This window comes from Mus caroli, chromosome 5, assembly GCF_900094665.2.
Source record: "Mus caroli chromosome 5, CAROLI_EIJ_v1.1, whole genome shotgun sequence".
Lineage (NCBI taxonomy): Eukaryota > Metazoa > Chordata > Mammalia > Rodentia > Muridae > Mus > Mus caroli.
In genome coordinates this window covers 31,158,884-31,178,708 of record NC_034574.1, presented here as the reverse complement: position 1 = coordinate 31,178,708, position 19,825 = coordinate 31,158,884, and the positions used below count along the sequence as shown (strand labels likewise).

General features: G+C 49.4%; 1 protein-coding gene across 2 annotated transcripts in view; it reads left to right on the top strand.

Moving 5' to 3' along the window:
- Sorcs2 (sortilin related VPS10 domain containing receptor 2) overlaps positions 1 to 19,825 on the top strand; it is a 371,962-nt gene that overhangs the window by 152,923 nt on the left and 199,214 nt on the right. For both annotated transcript variants that reach the window (XM_021162553.1, XM_029478093.1), the window contains exon 2: positions 7,022 to 7,089. In XM_021162553.1, the coding sequence (XP_021018212.1) occupies positions 7,022 to 7,089 (68 nt within the window). The remainder of the gene's footprint in view (positions 1 to 7,021; positions 7,090 to 19,825) is intronic.

Here is a 19,825-nt window from a genome sequence, read left to right as displayed (position 1 = left end):
GTTGGTTTCTTGATTCACACTGGGTTGAAATAAAACCCTGGGGTAGAGCAAGGACAGCCTCAGTGTCATAAGACACTAAGACCCTTCCCACTGAGCAGTGATGACCTGCTATGCCCTCCAACAGCATCTTGAGAAGAGCTGGCCTGGCAAGCAGATGCTGGTGGAGTGTGAGGAAGTCCTTGGTGTGCTTGCTGAAGCCTGACAGTCATGCTCAGCAAACCCCAGGGCCCCAGTGTCAGGTTATTCTTGAATGAGCTCCACAGAAGGTGGGGAGACAGGCTCAAAGGGCTTATATTGCTAGCTTGGCTTTATCCCCTCCACAGTCATGTTGGCCAGGCCCTGTTCTTTATGGGGCTTACAGTCTAGTCTAGTGACCTCAGAGCCTCCCTAACTAGATGTCTTGCATGGCTTTCAGAGTGACAGTGCCTCAGAGGATCACCTGCTGATCTTTTGAGGTCACCAGGGTTGGGGATAGTGATGAGCAGAAGACCCAGGAAAGCCCTGGGCTTGGGCATGAGGTGTGTGCTGCTGAGTATGACGCCAGGAGGGCCTTTTAGATCCGTACCTCAGTCTCCTCAGCATTAAGGGGCAACAGTTATTATGGTCTCTTCCTGTGATGTGTCAGTGAAGGTCAGATGGCCCTTCGTGGCATACAGTCAGCAGAATAGATACCCAGCAGCCTTTTGAGATAATCACAAAATGAGGACCAGTCCCTAAGACCAAGAAGACCAGAAGTGAGACGAAATGCTGGGTGACAGGAAAGAGTGGAAGAAATGCATGCTGACAGGAGCCTGAAATGGCTGTCTCCTGAGAGTCTCTGCCAGAGCCTGACAAATAGAGGTGGATGCTCACAGCCAACTATTGGACTGAGCGCAAGGTCCTCAATAGAGGAGTTAGAGAAAAGACTGAAGGAGCTGAAGGGGTTTGAGCCCCATAGGAAGAACAACAATATCAACCAACCAGACCTCCTAGAGCTCCCAAGGACTAAGCCACCAAGGAGTACACATGGCTCCAGCTGCATATGTAGTAGAGGATGGCCTTGTCATGCATTAATGGGAAGAGCGGCCCTTGGTCCTATAAAGGCTCAATAGATGCCCCAGTGTAGGGGAATCAAGGGCAGGGAGGTGGGAGTGGGTGGGTGGGTAAAGGAACACCCTCACAGAAGCAGGGGGAGGGAGGAGGATGGGATAGGGTGTTTCCAGGAGGGGGGGAAACCAGGAAAGGGGATAACATTTGAAATGTAAATAAAGAAAATATCCAATTAAAAAAAAACATAATCTCTGGGAAAATGTTTAAAAAAATAGAAAAAAAAAAAGAAAGAAAGAAAAAGAAAAGAGTGACTAGGGCTGCTGCCTCAGGGAGTTTCTTGCTTGGTGGTTCCTGCCCTCTGGGCAGGGCTCCTGTGGGCCAGGCGCACATCAAAGTGCCCAGAGCTGTGGGGACCCCGCCCATGCTGTATGCTGTGGGCTGTTCCACAGAGGGTTTCAGTTGTAATCAGGACTCCTGACCAGCATGTCGCAGATCTGAGCTCCCTGAAACCGCTTCTGTGATAAAAAGCTACTGAAGCTGCTTTTTGGCAGGACAGAAAGGAGCCCGCTAGCTTGAGAAGACCCAGGACGGAGGCCCGATTTGGCCCATAGCATGTATGGTTTGGCAAAACATTTGTGCTTTCTGTGTTTTGGTTTCGCCATCTGTGGGAGAGGGACACCATTTAGACCATCTTGGGAACTTGGCATGTGAAGGATTGAGAGAACCCTGTGACATGGTTCACGCACGTGACTGTGGCTCTGGGTCCTCTCCAGTGCTTTCTGACCACAGATCAGGAGACTGGGGACATGGGATGAGGTGGGATCTTAGGTGGTCACTTTCTTGCTGTCTGGCTTCCCCAACCTCACATCATCTCAGTGGTCCCTAGCAAGATAACCTCAGGCCTTTGACTTGGAAGCCCAAAGTCCCACTGAGAGTTAAGAGGACAGTGTCACATGGACTCTGTACCCCTAAACAAGGACTGGATGGTGTATCCTCTTAGTGAAAGTAGGGGTGACTTGTGAGCATGCAGTCAGAGTCAAGAAGACCCCTGTCTGGCATCATTGTGTTGATTTGTTGATTATTTAGGTCCTAGCAGTGAGTTTGTTACATGGTATGCACTCTGCCCAAGACTGTCCAGTTCTCACACTTAGGCAGACAAGGACAGAGCTATGAGCTTTGTAGTCTTGGGGAGGAGCTGAACCAAGTGCAGGGTTCTACAAACCTACTTGGAGGCAGTATGGTGTAGACAGATGTCTGAAGTCTAATGAAATAGCCAAGAAATGGGGTAGTATATTAAATAATGTTCTATTGATAGGAGAGACACCATAACCAAGGCAACGCATAAAAGGAAGTGTTTAATGGGGGATGGGGGGTTGCTTACAGTTTCAGAGGGTGAGTCCACGATCAATATGGCAGGGAATGTAATAAGCTGGCAGGCAGGCATGGCTCTGGAGCAATTGCTGAGAGCTTGCATCCTGAGCTAAAACAGAGAGTGTACGGGCACAGGTCTAGTTCTGGCATGGGCTTTTGGAATCTCAAAGCCCAACCCCAGTGACACACCTCCTCCAATGAGGCCACACCTCCTCATCCCTCTTCCTAAATAGTCTACCAACTGGGAACCAAACATTCAAAAATGGGAGCCACTCTCATTCAAACCACCACAGGTGATGGAAGGGCAGAGGGTGGCAGGCAGGGCACAACCTTTGCAGAGGTCTGGTTGGCCCGAGCATGGCAAGAGGCATGGTCCAGAATTGCAACAGTCCTCAGGAGGGAGAGGTGGAACCATATACAGAATTAGAACCTAAGTATTCAGGCTGGAGTACCCGGAGATTGTCCACCTTTCAGCTTCTGAGCCTCAAGGGACTTGATCCCAGGTAGGAGGGTGAGCCCCACCTGGTGGCCTGGGCCATGGACCGGGACAGGGTGATGATTCCATTCTGAACAAGGTAAAACTGACTTTGAGGTCCCTTCCAGCTGTCACACTCCAGCTCCTCAGAAGCCCCCTGGGATAGCAGACTATATGAAATATAAATCAATAGGTTAAGACCACACTTGTCTCCTGTCCAGCGCGGCTCTGTCACTCTGCCTGCCTCCTCTGTGTTTGGCGGATCATCTCTGACTTGGGCAGACCGTAGGCTGACGGGAGAAAATCGCTTTGTTCAGAGAGAGGTAGAGCCAATCTTGCCTCCGTTGACAAGGCTCCGCTTTTCTCTTTAATCATCCCTGCCTCTCGGCTATGTGCTGTCCCAGCTCCCAACACCCCAATCCGCCCCCCCCACTCTAATCATCAGGGAAAAAACAGATACTTGATCAGTCAGCCTCTTGGGACCTGCTGCCTGCAAAGTTCTGCTCTTGATGAGGGAGGAACAGAGCGGGGAGCATGGTCAATGTGGTAGCCCAAATTAAGGAGGCTAAGGGTTTCTACCAGAACCCAGTGTGTCCAGGTTCACCTCCCAAGGTTCCCATGACAACGGGACTGTTAGGTGTTGGTAATATGGACTGGCAGTGAATGAAATGGAATTTGATGTACATGAGAATCCAGCCGCTAGCAGAGTAATTGCAGATCAATCTCTGTCTCCCCCCAGGCTGCCCGACCATCTCTCTCTCTCTCTCTCTCTCTCTCTCTCTCTCTCTCTCTCTCTCTCTCTCNAAAAAAAAAAAGAAAGAAAGAAAAAGAAAAGAGTGACTAGGGCTGCTGCCTCAGGGAGTTTCTTGCTTGGTGGTTCCTGCCCTCTGGGCAGGGCTCCTGTGGGCCAGGCGCACATCAAAGTGCCCAGAGCTGTGGGGACCCCGCCCATGCTGTATGCTGTGGGCTGTTCCACAGAGGGTTTCAGTTGTAATCAGGACTCCTGACCAGCATGTCGCAGATCTGAGCTCCCTGAAACCGCTTCTGTGATAAAAAGCTACTGAAGCTGCTTTTTGGCAGGACAGAAAGGAGCCCGCTAGCTTGAGAAGACCCAGGACGGAGGCCCGATTTGGCCCATAGCATGTATGGTTTGGCAAAACATTTGTGCTTTCTGTGTTTTGGTTTCGCCATCTGTGGGAGAGGGACACCATTTAGACCATCTTGGGAACTTGGCATGTGAAGGATTGAGAGAACCCTGTGACATGGTTCACGCACGTGACTGTGGCTCTGGGTCCTCTCCAGTGCTTTCTGACCACAGATCAGGAGACTGGGGACATGGGATGAGGTGGGATCTTAGGTGGTCACTTTCTTGCTGTCTGGCTTCCCCAACCTCACATCATCTCAGTGGTCCCTAGCAAGATAACCTCAGGCCTTTGACTTGGAAGCCCAAAGTCCCACTGAGAGTTAAGAGGACAGTGTCACATGGACTCTGTACCCCTAAACAAGGACTGGATGGTGTATCCTCTTAGTGAAAGTAGGGGTGACTTGTGAGCATGCAGTCAGAGTCAAGAAGACCCCTGTCTGGCATCATTGTGTTGATTTGTTGATTATTTAGGTCCTAGCAGTGAGTTTGTTACATGGTATGCACTCTGCCCAAGACTGTCCAGTTCTCACACTTAGGCAGACAAGGACAGAGCTATGAGCTTTGTAGTCTTGGGGAGGAGCTGAACCAAGTGCAGGGTTCTACAAACCTACTTGGAGGCAGTATGGTGTAGACAGATGTCTGAAGTCTAATGAAATAGCCAAGAAATGGGGTAGTATATTAAATAATGTTCTATTGATAGGAGAGACACCATAACCAAGGCAACGCATAAAAGGAAGTGTTTAATGGGGGATGGGGGGTTGCTTACAGTTTCAGAGGGTGAGTCCACGATCAATATGGCAGGGAATGTAATAAGCTGGCAGGCAGGCATGGCTCTGGAGCAATTGCTGAGAGCTTGCATCCTGAGCTAAAACAGAGAGTGTACGGGCACAGGTCTAGTTCTGGCATGGGCTTTTGGAATCTCAAAGCCCAACCCCAGTGACACACCTCCTCCAATGAGGCCACACCTCCTCATCCCTCTTCCTAAATAGTCTACCAACTGGGAACCAAACATTCAAAAATGGGAGCCACTCTCATTCAAACCACCACAGGTGATGGAAGGGCAGAGGGTGGCAGGCAGGGCACAACCTTTGCAGAGGTCTGGTTGGCCCGAGCATGGCAAGAGGCATGGTCCAGAATTGCAACAGTCCTCAGGAGGGAGAGGTGGAACCATATACAGAATTAGAACCTAAGTATTCAGGCTGGAGTACCCGGAGATTGTCCACCTTTCAGCTTCTGAGCCTCAAGGGACTTGATCCCAGGTAGGAGGGTGAGCCCCACCTGGTGGCCTGGGCCATGGACCGGGACAGGGTGATGATTCCATTCTGAACAAGGTAAAACTGACTTTGAGGTCCCTTCCAGCTGTCACACTCCAGCTCCTCAGAAGCCCCCTGGGATAGCAGACTATATGAAATATAAATCAATAGGTTAAGACCACACTTGTCTCCTGTCCAGCGCGGCTCTGTCACTCTGCCTGCCTCCTCTGTGTTTGGCGGATCATCTCTGACTTGGGCAGACCGTAGGCTGACGGGAGAAAATCGCTTTGTTCAGAGAGAGGTAGAGCCAATCTTGCCTCCGTTGACAAGGCTCCGCTTTTCTCTTTAATCATCCCTGCCTCTCGGCTATGTGCTGTCCCAGCTCCCAACACCCCAATCCGCCCCCCCCACTCTAATCATCAGGGAAAAAACAGATACTTGATCAGTCAGCCTCTTGGGACCTGCTGCCTGCAAAGTTCTGCTCTTGATGAGGGAGGAACAGAGCGGGGAGCATGGTCAATGTGGTAGCCCAAATTAAGGAGGCTAAGGGTTTCTACCAGAACCCAGTGTGTCCAGGTTCACCTCCCAAGGTTCCCATGACAACGGGACTGTTAGGTGTTGGTAATATGGACTGGCAGTGAATGAAATGGAATTTGATGTACATGAGAATCCAGCCGCTAGCAGAGTAATTGCAGATCAATCACTTTCCTTCTTCTTCCTCCTCCACCCCGACTCTCTCTCTCTCTCTCTCTCTCTCTCTCTCTCTCTCTCTCTCTCTCTCTCCCCTAAGCATAGGTTTTGAAGAACATTTGAGTGCTTTGAAACACATTAATTTCCATTTTTTTTTTCTGAACAGTTGTATTTTCTTTCCTGCTACTTTGTCATGCCTCCGCACCTGTCTTGAGTAGTTTAACAAATAAAAGTGTCGGCTGGTGATTTATAGACCCCTCTGGCTGTCACCCTCACCTCCCAACCCCTGTCATCACTCTGGAGTCCAGGACAAGGAGTGACAGCACGGCCTCAGGGTGACTTCCATGTGTTGCAGGGGATGTGTTGATGCATTGATGTACAGCCCTGGTTTCAGAAGCTTGCCAAACACACTTGCTGCTTGCTTTGTTTACTTTCTTTATTGCAGTGGCAAAATATCTGGCAGAAGAAACACACCAGATGAAAGGTTTGTGTTAGCTCACTGTTTGAGGATACAGTCCATATCTGTGGGGCAGGCATGGTGGCAGGTGCGTAGGCAGCCTGGTGGCATTGCTGGTGGTCAGCTCATGCTCTCCTTTGTATAGAGTCCTGGGCCCCGCCTATAGTGTGGTACCAATACCTCAAGATCTTCCCACTTCAGTTAGTCCAGTCTTGACAAGTTCCCATAGACATACCCAGAGACTTATCTCCTAGGCGACTGTGGATCCTATTCAGTTACAAGTGTTGACTGTCAAGGTGTGCATTCTGGGATCAGAGTCCTGCAGAATGTCTGGCTATCCTTTGGGATTGTCTGAGGCTAGGTTTAGTGATTCCTACAGAGGGGTAGTTACGTGGTACTCTCATGAGTTGGGATGTCTCCAGAATCATTCTAAAGAGAAAAAGGGAGTTTCCGAAGAAGAGACTAGGTCCAAGTCTCAGTGTTATGATACTCAGGAAGTGGGGTTTGAGAGATCCCACACCCCGGTAAAGTGTCACTGTCTTTCTCTCTTGGAACCTTGAAACCAGCTGATGTCCACATTTTCCTTTCTGTTGACACCACAGGTCATCTTGATCCTGACAAAGTACTACCATGCAGACATGGGCAAGGTTCTGGAAAGTTCTCTGTGGAGGTAAGTCAGCCTGCTGGGCTTTTCTTGTCTTACGCCTGTGTGTCATCATCTCCCAGTTTCCCGACTGAGGCTGCAGTCCTACCCAGGACAGCGGCTTCTGCCCACTAGTGGGGCCCACCGCTTCTCAGTGGCTGGAAAGGCATAATGGAGAGGTTGAGAGCGGATTAGGAGTTTCGTCATGGGGACAAAGGGCGCTGGCAGATGGACAACCGTTTGGACCGCTTCTCCCCTCCCGCTTCTTTTCTGCCCGTTGTTTTCTCCTGTTTCTTTCTGCCTCCTCCCCGGAGGAGGAGGCTGGCAGCGTGAATCCAGGTCACTGCACAATATCTCTGGCTCTGCTCTGGGCTCTATAGGCAGCTCCCAAGCCCCCCCCCCCCAAAGCTCAGGCTGGCCTCATTGTTGGGGTATTTTGCTTTCTTTCCGGCTTAGCCAAAGAACTGTAAATAAATAACCCACCCAGGCGGGATATCTCTTTATATGTGAAACATGAATTGGACCCAAGGACATCAGACTGTCTTTGATGTCTGAGAGGAGGGAGGAGGAGGAGGAGGAGGCTGCAGAGCCCATTTTGGCCATTATCATCCTCAGCTCTGCTCGGAGCATGAGGCCTCTTCGGCTCTGGGGGAAGGGTATCGTTCCTCCCATGAGAATCTTGCCCCTCCAGTTATTCTTGGTGTGGGATCATTTTGTCTTCTCTGTGTGTTTTTCCAGTAGTGATTAATTCATTTCAATTTGGATTTGAAAAATACCTGCCAGTTGGGACCGTTTGTTTGTTCGAGATAGGGTCTCGTTCTGTATCCCAGGCTAGCCTGGAAACTTATCATGCAATTTCCTGCCTCTGTCTCCAGAGTGCTGGACCAGGCCTGCATCCCTGTGCCTGGCTCATTAGGATGACTTACAGGATGAGCCACTTGCACCTCTGGGTCGTGGGGATTCTCTTCAGTTTTGGCTTGGCTCCTATTAGTGGGATTTGACATCCCGCCTTTCTTATCTCTGTGGCCTGTTAGGAGAGTGTTCAGAAGGTGCCTGGAGGTGGATTTTTTTCTGTGATGACAGTGTTCCTTGGAGTCAACTGCCCAGGTCACTGTGGTATACTTAAAGCCCCTTGGGTTTTTGTTATTGCTTCCCTAACTTAGCTAAGGGCTAGCTCCCTTAGCCAGGAACTCGTCTCCTGACAATACTGAGAAAAGCGGTCAGCCATGGGCCATGTTCCTGTGTGGGCTCAGCTTTCCTGGGGTGGCTCTGATGCTCCCAATGTGTCCTGCTGCTCTGGCTCTTGAGGCCCCTTGAGGAGGGGGAACGAGGCTACAAAATGAAGGAGGCATTAAATTCCAGTGGTGGGCCAGTGAGGTAGCTCAGTGGGTAAAGGCATTTGCCAGTAAGCCTGACAACCTGAGTTCAATCCCTGGAACCTACATAGTGGAAGGATAGAACTGACTCCTGCAGGTTGTCCCCTGACTTCCACCCATGCGCCACAGCACACATACGTGTCTACACATCTAAAATGCACAGATGGATAAGACATAAAATCCTAGGAGCTCTTAGCTTCACTAGAAGTTTGGCTTCGGGGCATCACCTGGGACGGCAAGTGCATAGAGACACGTTCACCTTCCTGCTATGTTGACAGTCTCCTTGTGCTACGTGAACAGAGTTAGCCATCATTGCTCCTGTGCAGTACACAAAACTCCTCGGCTACCCCAGACTTCAGACCCCAGCAACCGGGCTTCTCTGTTAACTACCCCCTTAGATACCTTCCCTAAAAATTTCCAGAATGCCAGCTTCCTCCACTCACGGTGGCCTCTCAGCCTGGCTAAAGGTGCATGAAGTGGGACTGTCTGGAATGGTGTCTGGTGTTTGGGTCGCGAGCTGCTTCCCTGGGGCAGTCAGGCTTTTGCAAGGTGTTTCCTAGATGTAGGTACTGATTGTTAAATGAAACAAATAAATGAATAAAACAGAAATGAAAAGGAATATTAGTTCTCTAAGGAACTTTGGAAGAGCACGTTTATTGCAGATAAAGGGAAGAGTTAGAGGCAGGGGGCATCTGGGAGAGTCCAGAGTGGGCGTGACCAGACTGAACGATTCCCTGTGGGGAGAGGGAGAAGGGAAGGGAAGGGAGAGGCAAGAAAAGAAAACTAGGTGTAGCAACCAGGAGGCCCAAAGGTAGAAAGGGACTGAGGGCTTGTGGGAAGAACCTGGAGACCAGTGTCTACTTTGATGTGTTAAATAGGCACCACAGCCATTTGCCCTGGGTTTGAGACCTAACTGGGACCTCATGGAATATGGAGGACAGAGAAGGTTACCTGGGTTCAGGACTCCTGAGTGACAGGCTCTAAATTCTACAGAAGCCAATAGGGAGTCCCGGAGGCCAAAGCACCCTGTTCGAACCCTGGGCCAGGTAGACTTTCTTCACAGAGCCTCTGTTTCCTCATCTGTGTGAGGCCGGTCAAATGGAGGAGAGGGATGAGGTGGCTCACAAAACATCCCCGAGCACAGTAAGTCTAAATTTGGATTTCCCCCAAAGCGAAGCAACAGATCTTAATTTTTCTCATCTCGTCACTGTCTCTCCACCCAGACGTTTCCTCGGCTCGATTAAAAATGCATCCAGAAGCATTAGTCATTTCCAGAAACTTCCCCCATCTCCTCGGCGGGTGCAGCGGCTCTCTGGGTTTCTATGTTGCTTTTTCTGTGCTGATGTGCTTGCACGGAGTTAACAGTCTGAGAAGCCTGGAGCTGAAGTTTTGCATTCCTTTCTCTGTTGCTCATAAACCAGGCTTCCACTCTGCATACTGTGAGGCCTGCCCAGCCATTACTTTCCTGGCTGCTTCCGGGCCTTTGAGCTGATTCTTCCAGGCCTTGGCCTCCTGGGGAGGGTCCAGTGCCCCCAGCTCCCACCTGGGGAGCATCTAATGCTCACAGCACTAGTATGACATTTCATCTAAGCTTTACCCATTTGTCAGTATTCCAGCATCCTTTCGATTTCCGGTGAGGAACAGTTTCCATGCTGCTCCGATCATATTTTCTCTTTGGAATCTCATCTGCTCTTGTATTTCTCCCCACACTGGGACAGGGCAAAGGGTACTGAGAGGCTGAGAGCACAGTGTTTGTGCTTTCCTGGGTGCTACCTACGTGTGCTGTCTGCACTTGAGGCCCATGGAATGTATGGTTCAGGTGCCAATGTCTGGAGAACACGTATTAAGCGGGGTTATTAAATACACACTTATTGAATGCACACCGATCCTCCCAAGAATTCTCCTGTGTAATCACAATAAATACATTTTTAATGACAGGTCTGGTATTTACATTCTGAAAATGGCTCTGGGAAATCGAAGCTGAATGCATTTTTAATTGTTCTGTGTTTAATGGGCCTCACGTCAGCAGCCTCTCCCTCACGGACTTCCTTGACCCATCACTAGCACCTTCTCTCTGCATCCTCTGCCGGACTTGGATCTGTGAACAGTACACTAGGTTGGGAGAGACATCCACATCTTAGGACCTGCTGGCTGGCACCAGGGAATTGAAGTCTCCTATCTCATTTTTCTCTGGGCTCACAGGGCCTACCTAAGGCTTCCTCATCCAAGCTAGAGTCAGCGCACTCTGTCTATCCTTAAAACTCTGGGCGCAGGGGCTACTGTGCTACTGGGACAAATGACCACAACTGAGGAACTTAAAACAACAGCCAGGGGCTCTCCAGGGTTCAAACCATGGTGTTACAGGGCAGAGTTTCCCCTGAAGACTGGGAAGGGAGGTCATCGTGTCCCTGCCAGCCCCTGGTGGCTGTGTCACTGAGACCTTGCTGCTGTGTGTTGATATGCACAATATGTGACAATACTGCCCAGGTGCATGTGGGCACGGTGTGCAGGTGTGCGTGCCTCCGTGCACACGTGCCTGTGGCAGCCAGAGGTCAATCCTCGGTGCCATTCCTTTGGAGACAGTCGCTTTTGTTGTCGTCTTGTTTTTAAGGCAGAGTCTCTCACTGGCCTGGAGCTGTCCCAGCGGGCTAAGCAGGCTGATCAGCAAAGCAGGGTCCTCCTGACTCCACTTCCCCACCTCTAGAAGTGTGTACCCCAGTGTCTGCATTGTTTACGTGGGTTCCAGGCATTGAACTCGGGTTCTCCCGTTTGCACAGTGGACACTTTACCAGCTGAGTTATTGAGTCAGTTCCCCTGCCTCTGCCTTCACATGACTGTCTCTCTGTGTATTCCTTCTAAAGACAGTGGCTGCTGGATTTAGGGTCTGAGCAGACGATTTGGGACATCTCATCTCGAGAATCTTAACTGAGCCACCTCTGTAAAGACCCCTGGTAATTTATGGGGTTCAGGACATGAATATCTCTTTGAGGGAGCTACCCCTCAGCCCATGACATGCTCCATCATTAAGCTCTGGGGATGCCATTGGTTTCCTAAATGGCAACTGGCTCTTGCCCTGTCCTCTGTTCCCCAGCCACACTCTTTTTGTCCCTCTTCATCCATGGCTAGATCCTGGCTGCCCTCCTCAGCTAGCTACCGTGTCTCCGCCCATCCTTTCCCAGAAGACCCATGGACTTGAAAAACACACAGTCTGGTGCCATGGATGGACTCAGTGCCCCCTCACGGCTCACATCTGCCATTCCAACCCTCTACTGAAACCCCTGATGGTCCAGATGTGGAGGCTGGCAGGCAGAGCGGGTGCTCTTGGTCTCTGAGGGTTTTGTGTGATATTTGTATCTGCTCTGTAACAGCGCTGTAACATGAGATAAAGAGAAATTCACAGCACAGTGCTGTGTCTGCTACCACCCACCCTCCTCTCTGGGAGAGTGTTGCTGGGCCCTTCCATGCTTCTGGAGCCCCCACCCCCACCCCCAGGCAAGGCACAGAGGCAGTCAGGGTCGTGACTGACTGTTGGAACAGAATGGGTCCCAGGAATGGGTTTTGTGTGTTAAAACTCGGCCAGCCCTACGGACACACTGAGATCAGCCTCTCGGGAGCCCCTGCACAGTGCCTGGGGTTCATTTCTCAGCATTTTGTCCCCACTATTGTCCCCAGCCTTTTAAAACTTACTTTCCTAATGGCCTCCCACATAACTGAAGTTTCACTGAAGGGCTCTACATGTATTTTTTTTATGTGGGATTCACATCTTTCAGGCCCGTCGAGAACCAGTGTTGGCCACCTGGGGGTGCTGTTTTACCCCACTGAATGTGCTTGGTGCAGAGAAACCAGTTCAGCCTTGCATCTCTGCCCAGGACTCAGAATGTAGATGATATGCTGATCAGGATGCCATGCTCTGAGATGGGACCTTAGGCTGCATTCTAAACAAGTGCTAGGAAATCCTGATACCGCTTGTCCATAGGACAACAGGCCTGTTGCTTCCAGACAACATGGGAGTCTCTGCAATGCTAAGCAGCCCACTGGTAGTATCTGGTCAAGCTGGGCTTTACCCATCTGGGTGTCTGTAGGTGTCTGTGTGTGCTGGCTCCTGTCTGGCGTGCACTTAGCATTGCCCCTCAGTTCTGACTTTATCATCCAGTTAGCACAGCTTCCCTAAGGAGGCCACTCAGTGTACAGAGCCCTCCCCCCATCCCCTGCCCCGACAAGGTTCTTTGTCACCTCTCTCATGGAAGTTTCTGTTTTCTTGCTTATACTGCTTCTGCTATTACTAGAACACAAGTCATGAGCGTGGAGACCTGTAAGGCCATACAGTTGATCACAGGATGCCATAACCAAGTACTGACTGGTGCTCGGGATGCATGTTGGCCTTGAATGTGTGGGTCGGTGGACAGATGGGTGAACTAATGAATGGGGATGATGGATAGATGGTATATAGATATGTGTATATGTGTATGTGTGCATATGCATGTCTGTATGGAGCTAGCTGGTTGGAACAATAGCTGGGTAAGTGGGTTGATGAGTGGATAGGTGGAAGGACAGACAGATGGGTGGATACATGGATGTGTGCCTGAGTCATAGGTGTGGTTTTAGGGAAACACTCCTGGGATCTTGAAGATTCTTTATGTTGATGAGGTCTTTATAGGAGAAGCCCAAGAATACAGTCAGTTCAGATGCTGTCAAGCAGGGAAAGGAGACAGGGCATATTCTGAGCCAGGAGAAAGCTGGCTATGGTCTACCTGCTTACTCCTGCCCTCCCCCCTGGGTTACAGCCTGCAGGATCTACATTGAAGGTGACTATTGAAGAAGGTGAATTTGAATTAGGGCCACACTTCCACGACCCAGAGGACTCTACCAGAACCACCCCTGTGGCATCCCACAGGTATATTAGACCTTGGGGCCTGCTACACAGGCAGCCAGGAGCAGCCTCAGTGGCACTGGAATGGGATGATCCAGGCTTCCCCTCCAGGCTTGGCTGGAACCTGTCCTCTTTGTCGGGGGTGGAGAGCATCTCTTTCTCCTGGCTTCTCCTTAATTATGGAATCTTTGACATATAGAGAAAAGTGCAGAATGCTGTAAAACACCAGCCTGGGGAGCGGTGGCAGAGGCGGGCTAGTGCACATTAAATCTCCATCAGTTCCTCCTAATCTACCTCTGATGTACTTAGTCTGACGTCCTGTGTGTTCCTAGGGTCAGCAGATGGGGGAGCAGGCACACCCCAGGTAAGTAGTGGAATTCAGGGTGTCACTATTCATCACGGCAGGGCCTCACCCAGCTTAGTTCATAGATGTTAAATGTTTCCCTCTCTGCAGGAGAGGTCACACTTTCTTAAAGACAGCAATAGATTCAGATAAAACTCACCCTTTGCCCTTCTGCTACGCCCCCGGCCCCTCTCCCCAGTGTCTACCTGGAAGCAATCTCCATCTTAAGCTTGGGGTGGACCATTCCAGTTTGCTTTATAGCTTACCTATAAAGCAGAAATTTAAACACATACGACAACATATAAATCACAATTTATATTGGTTCAGGACAATGCATGACTCTCTGTAATCAGACAACCAAACACTGAGCTTGTTTTAAAAATTGATATGAATAGCATCATCCCGCTCCAGGCATTTGATTTATGTTCTCGACATTCTGGTAATTTCCTCACGTTGCATGTGGATCCTCTCGGACGTGTGCGTTCTCCATTATGGAGCAGTGATCTTGATGCCTAGGGAGTTTGGTATTCCAGTCAGGGTTAGCAGCGAGCTTGGGAGCCATAGTGAACCCCCCGGGCTGCCTCTCCGGGCAGATATAGGGCAGGGCTGCCTGATGTCTCCTCTCTTTATCTTGCCAGCTTGTCAGTGGGGTTACTCACCCCTGCATATCTTTGACATCATCAGACCTTGCCTGTTCGTATTCAGGGGCTATAGGGCCATTACTTGATGCCCTCCTGAGATGGTATGTTCCTTCTCATGGCCACAGGTCTCCTCTGTATGACACAGGCACTGCTGTATACCCCTGCTTCTATCAAGTTGCTTAAGTCTTTTGTCATCCCTTCCTTTCCTTGAAAGGGGACCAAGCCATCTCTAGGACCCCAAATGTCAAGATGTATCTCTTCTAAATGTCCCCTCATCTCTAGCCTGGGGCCTTTTCCTCTTGTCAATACCCACAAAGACACTCTCTCCTAAGCATGCTTTATCTTGCCATATAAGTCTTTAAGCACCAATGTTCTGTTTGATAGTAATGCTGTGGTGTGGTGTGTTTCTCAGGAGTGTGCTGGTGCCTAACTTATAAATCTCAGAGCCCTGGGCTGACTGTTGGTGGCTTGTTTCAGGCAGGGCATGGCGAGCGGTCCACTTGAGACTGGAAACCCTGCTTCAAGCTGCTGCCTTGGGCCTTCTCCAGGTACACATCACCATGACAGGGACAGGACAGAGACCACCGTGATACATTTGCCACATGAGGGACACTGAAGCTCCCGAGGAAAGGCAGCCACTGGAGCCTGTTCCAGCGTTTTGCTCTGTGGCATCTGCTGAAACTTCCTGGGCCAGAGTAGGTTACAGGGTCATCTGTAGTGGTGAGAGAGGAGCGTGGGAATCAGGTATCACAGGAGGCAGGAGCAGTTCTGGAAGACCCTGCTGCGCACACTAGCAGGCACACTCAGCAGGAAGGAAGTCTAAGGAGACTGTTTAGTATCTTTCTAAATGCAGCCTGCTCCCCCATGCAGAGGTCCCAAGCAACGTTCCACCTTCCAACATCTCATAATCTTTCATATTTATTCATTTCATTTAAAAATTCTAATTGCCATTAATTTGTTTAATTTTCGTTTCTATTTTATTTTACATCTAAATGCAAATGCTCACATTTTGTTTTATTGTACCTTTTGTTCTGTTGATTAATTTCTTGAGGCAGTGTTCCACAAAGCACACTTTGGGAATCTGTTCTGTTGTTTGCTTTCATGTTCCAAGAGACCTGAGGTTTGAGATTTTTCCCTGTGACATCATTGCATTGGCATGGCATTGCGTTTAAAATCAGATTTGATTCCATCTCTCCATAATATCTCCCTCACACCTCATTTTTCACAGTCAGAACCCAGGCCTGACACACACACACACAGCACATGCTCTGCCCCTGAATGGCACCCAGTGTATATTTTCACAGACTGTGCCACGATATCATGGTCTGTGAAAGCCGCATGGGAGGGATCAGAACTCTGAAACTCTATAGCTGGGACAACTGCTCCCAACACTCCTCACTATTAAGAGGAGTGTGTCCTCTGTGGAGGCAGAAGCCATGTTGTGTATACTCCAGCTTGCTTTTCCCAAAGGAGAGGTGGAGAGAGCTGGAGGCAGGGTGTTCGACCTACAGCTGTGACTCCCAGGGGATACAGTGTATTTGTCAGTGACCCGGATGCCAGAACTGGCACAGCATGGGATGCTGATGGCTCTTTGAGAGCAGGGAACGCTGGGTAAGTGCAGCCACAGCTCCCAGAGAGGAGCACTGAAGGGCAGTGTGCTGAGGCCTGGTGGCATCTGGAGGGCACCAGCCTTGCCTCGTTGGGCTGGTGTTTCAGTGCCTTGCTGGGCTTTGGCATGGCCTGCTTGTATGCACAAAGAAGTTGACTTTGATCTTTGCTCAGTCCCTGTCCTTCCTGGAGATCTCAGGGACTTTCTGTCCAAGGATCCCAGTGGCTGGACCCAGACCCATTTCCCACAGCTATTACAAAGATGGCTTTTATCCCAGAGAGGACATTTGTCACAAAGACGTTGTCTGTAATGTTTGTGAATTGTTCAGGGGTCAGAGATCTCTTCTGTCTCCCCCATGGCTTTATCTCATTGCTTCTCATGAGCTCCCTCCCTACAGAGAGCTGAGTTAAACTCAAACAAGCCTCAGGGCAGGTAGGGATCGAAAGAGAGTCCCTGACTTGGAAGCTTTTGAGCCTAGTCAATAAATAATCATTTGATACGAAGCAGCAGTTGTGGGCCTGGTACACCTGCAATTCCAATACTTTGGAGGCTAAGTTGGAATCCAGACTGTATTGTACCTTGAGGTACAGACCAACCAGGGATGAAATTTATGAAAACTCAAAGACACCCTTCTGTGTTCTCAGTCCCCTGTAGCCCCTTATCCATCTATCCACCCATCCATTCATCCATCACCCATCCATTCACCCATCCATCCATCCATCCATCCATCATCCATCCACCCATCCATCCATCCATCTAAACTTCCTCCCCACCCCCATCCTCTTCCTCTACCTATGGTTCTCCATCCTTCTTACCTTTCCATTCATTTCTGCTCTATCATCTCTTTACCTATTTATCACCCATTCACCATCTGTTTCCTCACCCACCCTTCCACACCGCTATCCATCCATCATCTGCTTGTGTAACTGTCCATCATCCATGAATCCTTCTACCAAACTATGGGTTCACCCACCATTCCCCATTCCATCCACTCACTCAACCATCCATTTATGGGGTTTGAATGTGAAATGTCCCTCATTGTCTGGCCTGTCTGAGCACTTGTCCCTACTTCCTGTTAATTCTCTGCTTCCTGTGTATGAATTCAGTGTGACCAGGCAGCCTCTGCCACTTCCACCAGGCCTTCCTTGCCTGTTGCAGTTTCATCTCCACCATTATGGACTGTATTCCCCTGGAACTGTAAGCCAAAATAAGCCCTTCCTGCTTTAAGTTGCTCTTGTAAGTGTATTTTACTACAGCAACAGGGAAGTAACTAAGACAATATCCATTCATCATTCACGCTCTATCAACTCACCTATCCATGCACTCATGCATTATCTATTTATTTATCCATTCATCCATCTATTATCATCAAATATCCATCTATACCTGCATTATCATCCACCTATTCCCTTACCCATTCATCCTTCATTTATGAATTCTCCACTCGCCCGGCCATCATTAATCTATCATTATCTATTTATCATCCACTCAACCATCCATCTACCTATACATGCTTGCTCCACTTATCCGTCTACCCACTTATCCATTCATCATCTTGTATCTACCAACCCATCTACTGTCCATCCACTCATCCTCCATTCCATTCATCATTCATTCATCCTTTATCCTCCATCGTCCATCCACCCATCCCATTGTTAACCTATTCATGATTTTTCATTCACCATGTATACCTATCTAAAACTATCCAGGAATCCATCCCCCACCCACCCATCCATCCACCCACCCATGCATTCATTATTCATCTGTCATCCATTTATCTAGGCTTTCAGTTAGAGTAGACTGTGAGTGGTACCCAAGACTCTAAGTAGAGGGACAGGGATGAGGAAACCACCCATGACAGTGTGATATAGTCCTCACTGACATGAGACTTAGAAAAACAGGGAAGCTCTAAACATGTCACTCTACTAGAGAGGGTGGCTATCAAGAAGGACATCCTGGAAGAAGATTGTTTTCTTGACCAGGATGGCTCTGCCTGTGTAGTGCCCAGCCCAGTTTCTCCTCATCCCCATGGATGGCCCTCCTGCAAACCTCTGCCAAGTTTCAGTAGTCACCAATTCTTCAGTTACCCTAAACTACATCACAGAGAAATACCAAGGGCAGTATTGGCCCTTGAGGGTAATGACAGCATTGTGCTGTCCTATTCTGGCCAGGCCTATAATGTAGCCTCTTAGTTGACCTGACACTCAGTCTAATGGACTTCACCCTGGCCTTGGAGATGCCTCTCTTTCTTTCATCCCTCCTCAACCTACAGAATCCCAATATTTGACCTGGTGTGCTGGAATGGCCACCCTACAGTGATAATTATACTGTGATATGACCATTCCATGTACGAAAGAGCTCCCAGGAGAAAGCTGGCCTGCAGGTCAAAAGCATGCTATTGATAGTTTTTGCCTGGAGTGGTTCCTGGTATAGGAGCCATGGCTTCTCTCCTACTATGATTGCAATTGGCCCAGAAGATGAGCCCTACCTCCTAGGTCCACATACAATGACTGTCTTAGATTCTCTTTTGAGAATAGAAGACAGCACTGGTGGAAAAGGTCCTGGTGGCCTGAGTCTTAGGCCAATGTTGAGCTCAAACCCTCCTTGGACATTGGGACCTCCCCCTCTTGAGTTGTCTACTACTGTTATCACCTACCCCTGGGCTGGGGCCTCCCTGCAGCCTCTGTTTCTTTTCCCAGAAGCCCTTCCCAGTCCCACATCCCACTCTGAGTGGTCAGGTGCCTCCGCTACTCCCAGGACTGGGGTGACAGTCAGTTATATGTTCCCTGTGTTATTACCCTCTGCCTCCTAGGATCTGGTCTTCCTGTGTTCTCTGCTCCAGCAGAGTCTCAGACCAGAAGTGAGTCTGGGGTCTTACTGAACTGAACAACACCCACAAGGTGTCACCCTGGCTTTCAGCACTCAGACCTCTCTGCTCCTTTATACAGGACACTGGGTAAAGCTATGATCATTTAGGGAGGACCTTGGAAAGAGTGTTGACAGATTTCCCTCTAGAAAATTCACCAAGAAAATCCCTGCTAAATATAACTTGTGATTACCACAGAACTCTTAAAAACTATAAAATAGATGAGGCATAAATGCAATCCTTGTGTTAGCCCCGCCCCATGAGATTAAAACTATTAATATCCAAGATGAATATTCTCTCCAGACTTTTTAAGATGCAAATATATACATGTTTTTATAAATGTTGAATCCCAAAGGAATTATGTATTAAACATTTTCTTATGCTCTGGCATGTTTTCGCAGCCGCTATTTTTAATGGCTGTATAATATACCCAGATCTAAAGAAGGTATCGTTTGTTTAACCAAGGTCTTGGTTTTGGATGTCTGAGTCACTTTCAATTCCCACTAAGGTGAAGAAGATGTGGAATGTTCAGAGCTGCAGCACCGTCCCTGTGCGTGCATCACCCTGTGCCTTGGAGTCTGCTTAGGCTATGTGCCTGGGCATGGGCATTCTCTCCTGCGTGCTGGGGTTTGGGGTCTGGGATTCTGATGTGTCTGAGCATGTGGCAGGTTTGTTGAGACTGCTGTTGATGCTACTGGGGAACCGAGAGCCTGAAGGGCCATTTAGATAAGAAGATAACTCTTCCTAGAGTGGCTGCCTCCTGGCTGAAGGAAGGCTTGCTTGGTAGGGTGGAAAGTGTTATGGTTCTGTAAACCCAGCTTGTGGGCAGCGGCCTCTGACCCCGAGCACCTTCACTCGCAACTGTTCTCAATGCTGTGATACGTGACAAAGCAACCAAAGGAAGAGTCTGGCGTTGGCTCATAGTTTGAGGGTGCACAGTCCCTCATGGTGGAAAAGCCGTGGCAGGTGCACGAGGCAGCTGGTCACATTGCAACCACAGTCAGGAAACAGAGAGAGGAAGAGAGGGAGAGTGGGGAGAGTGAGGAGAGTGAGGAGAG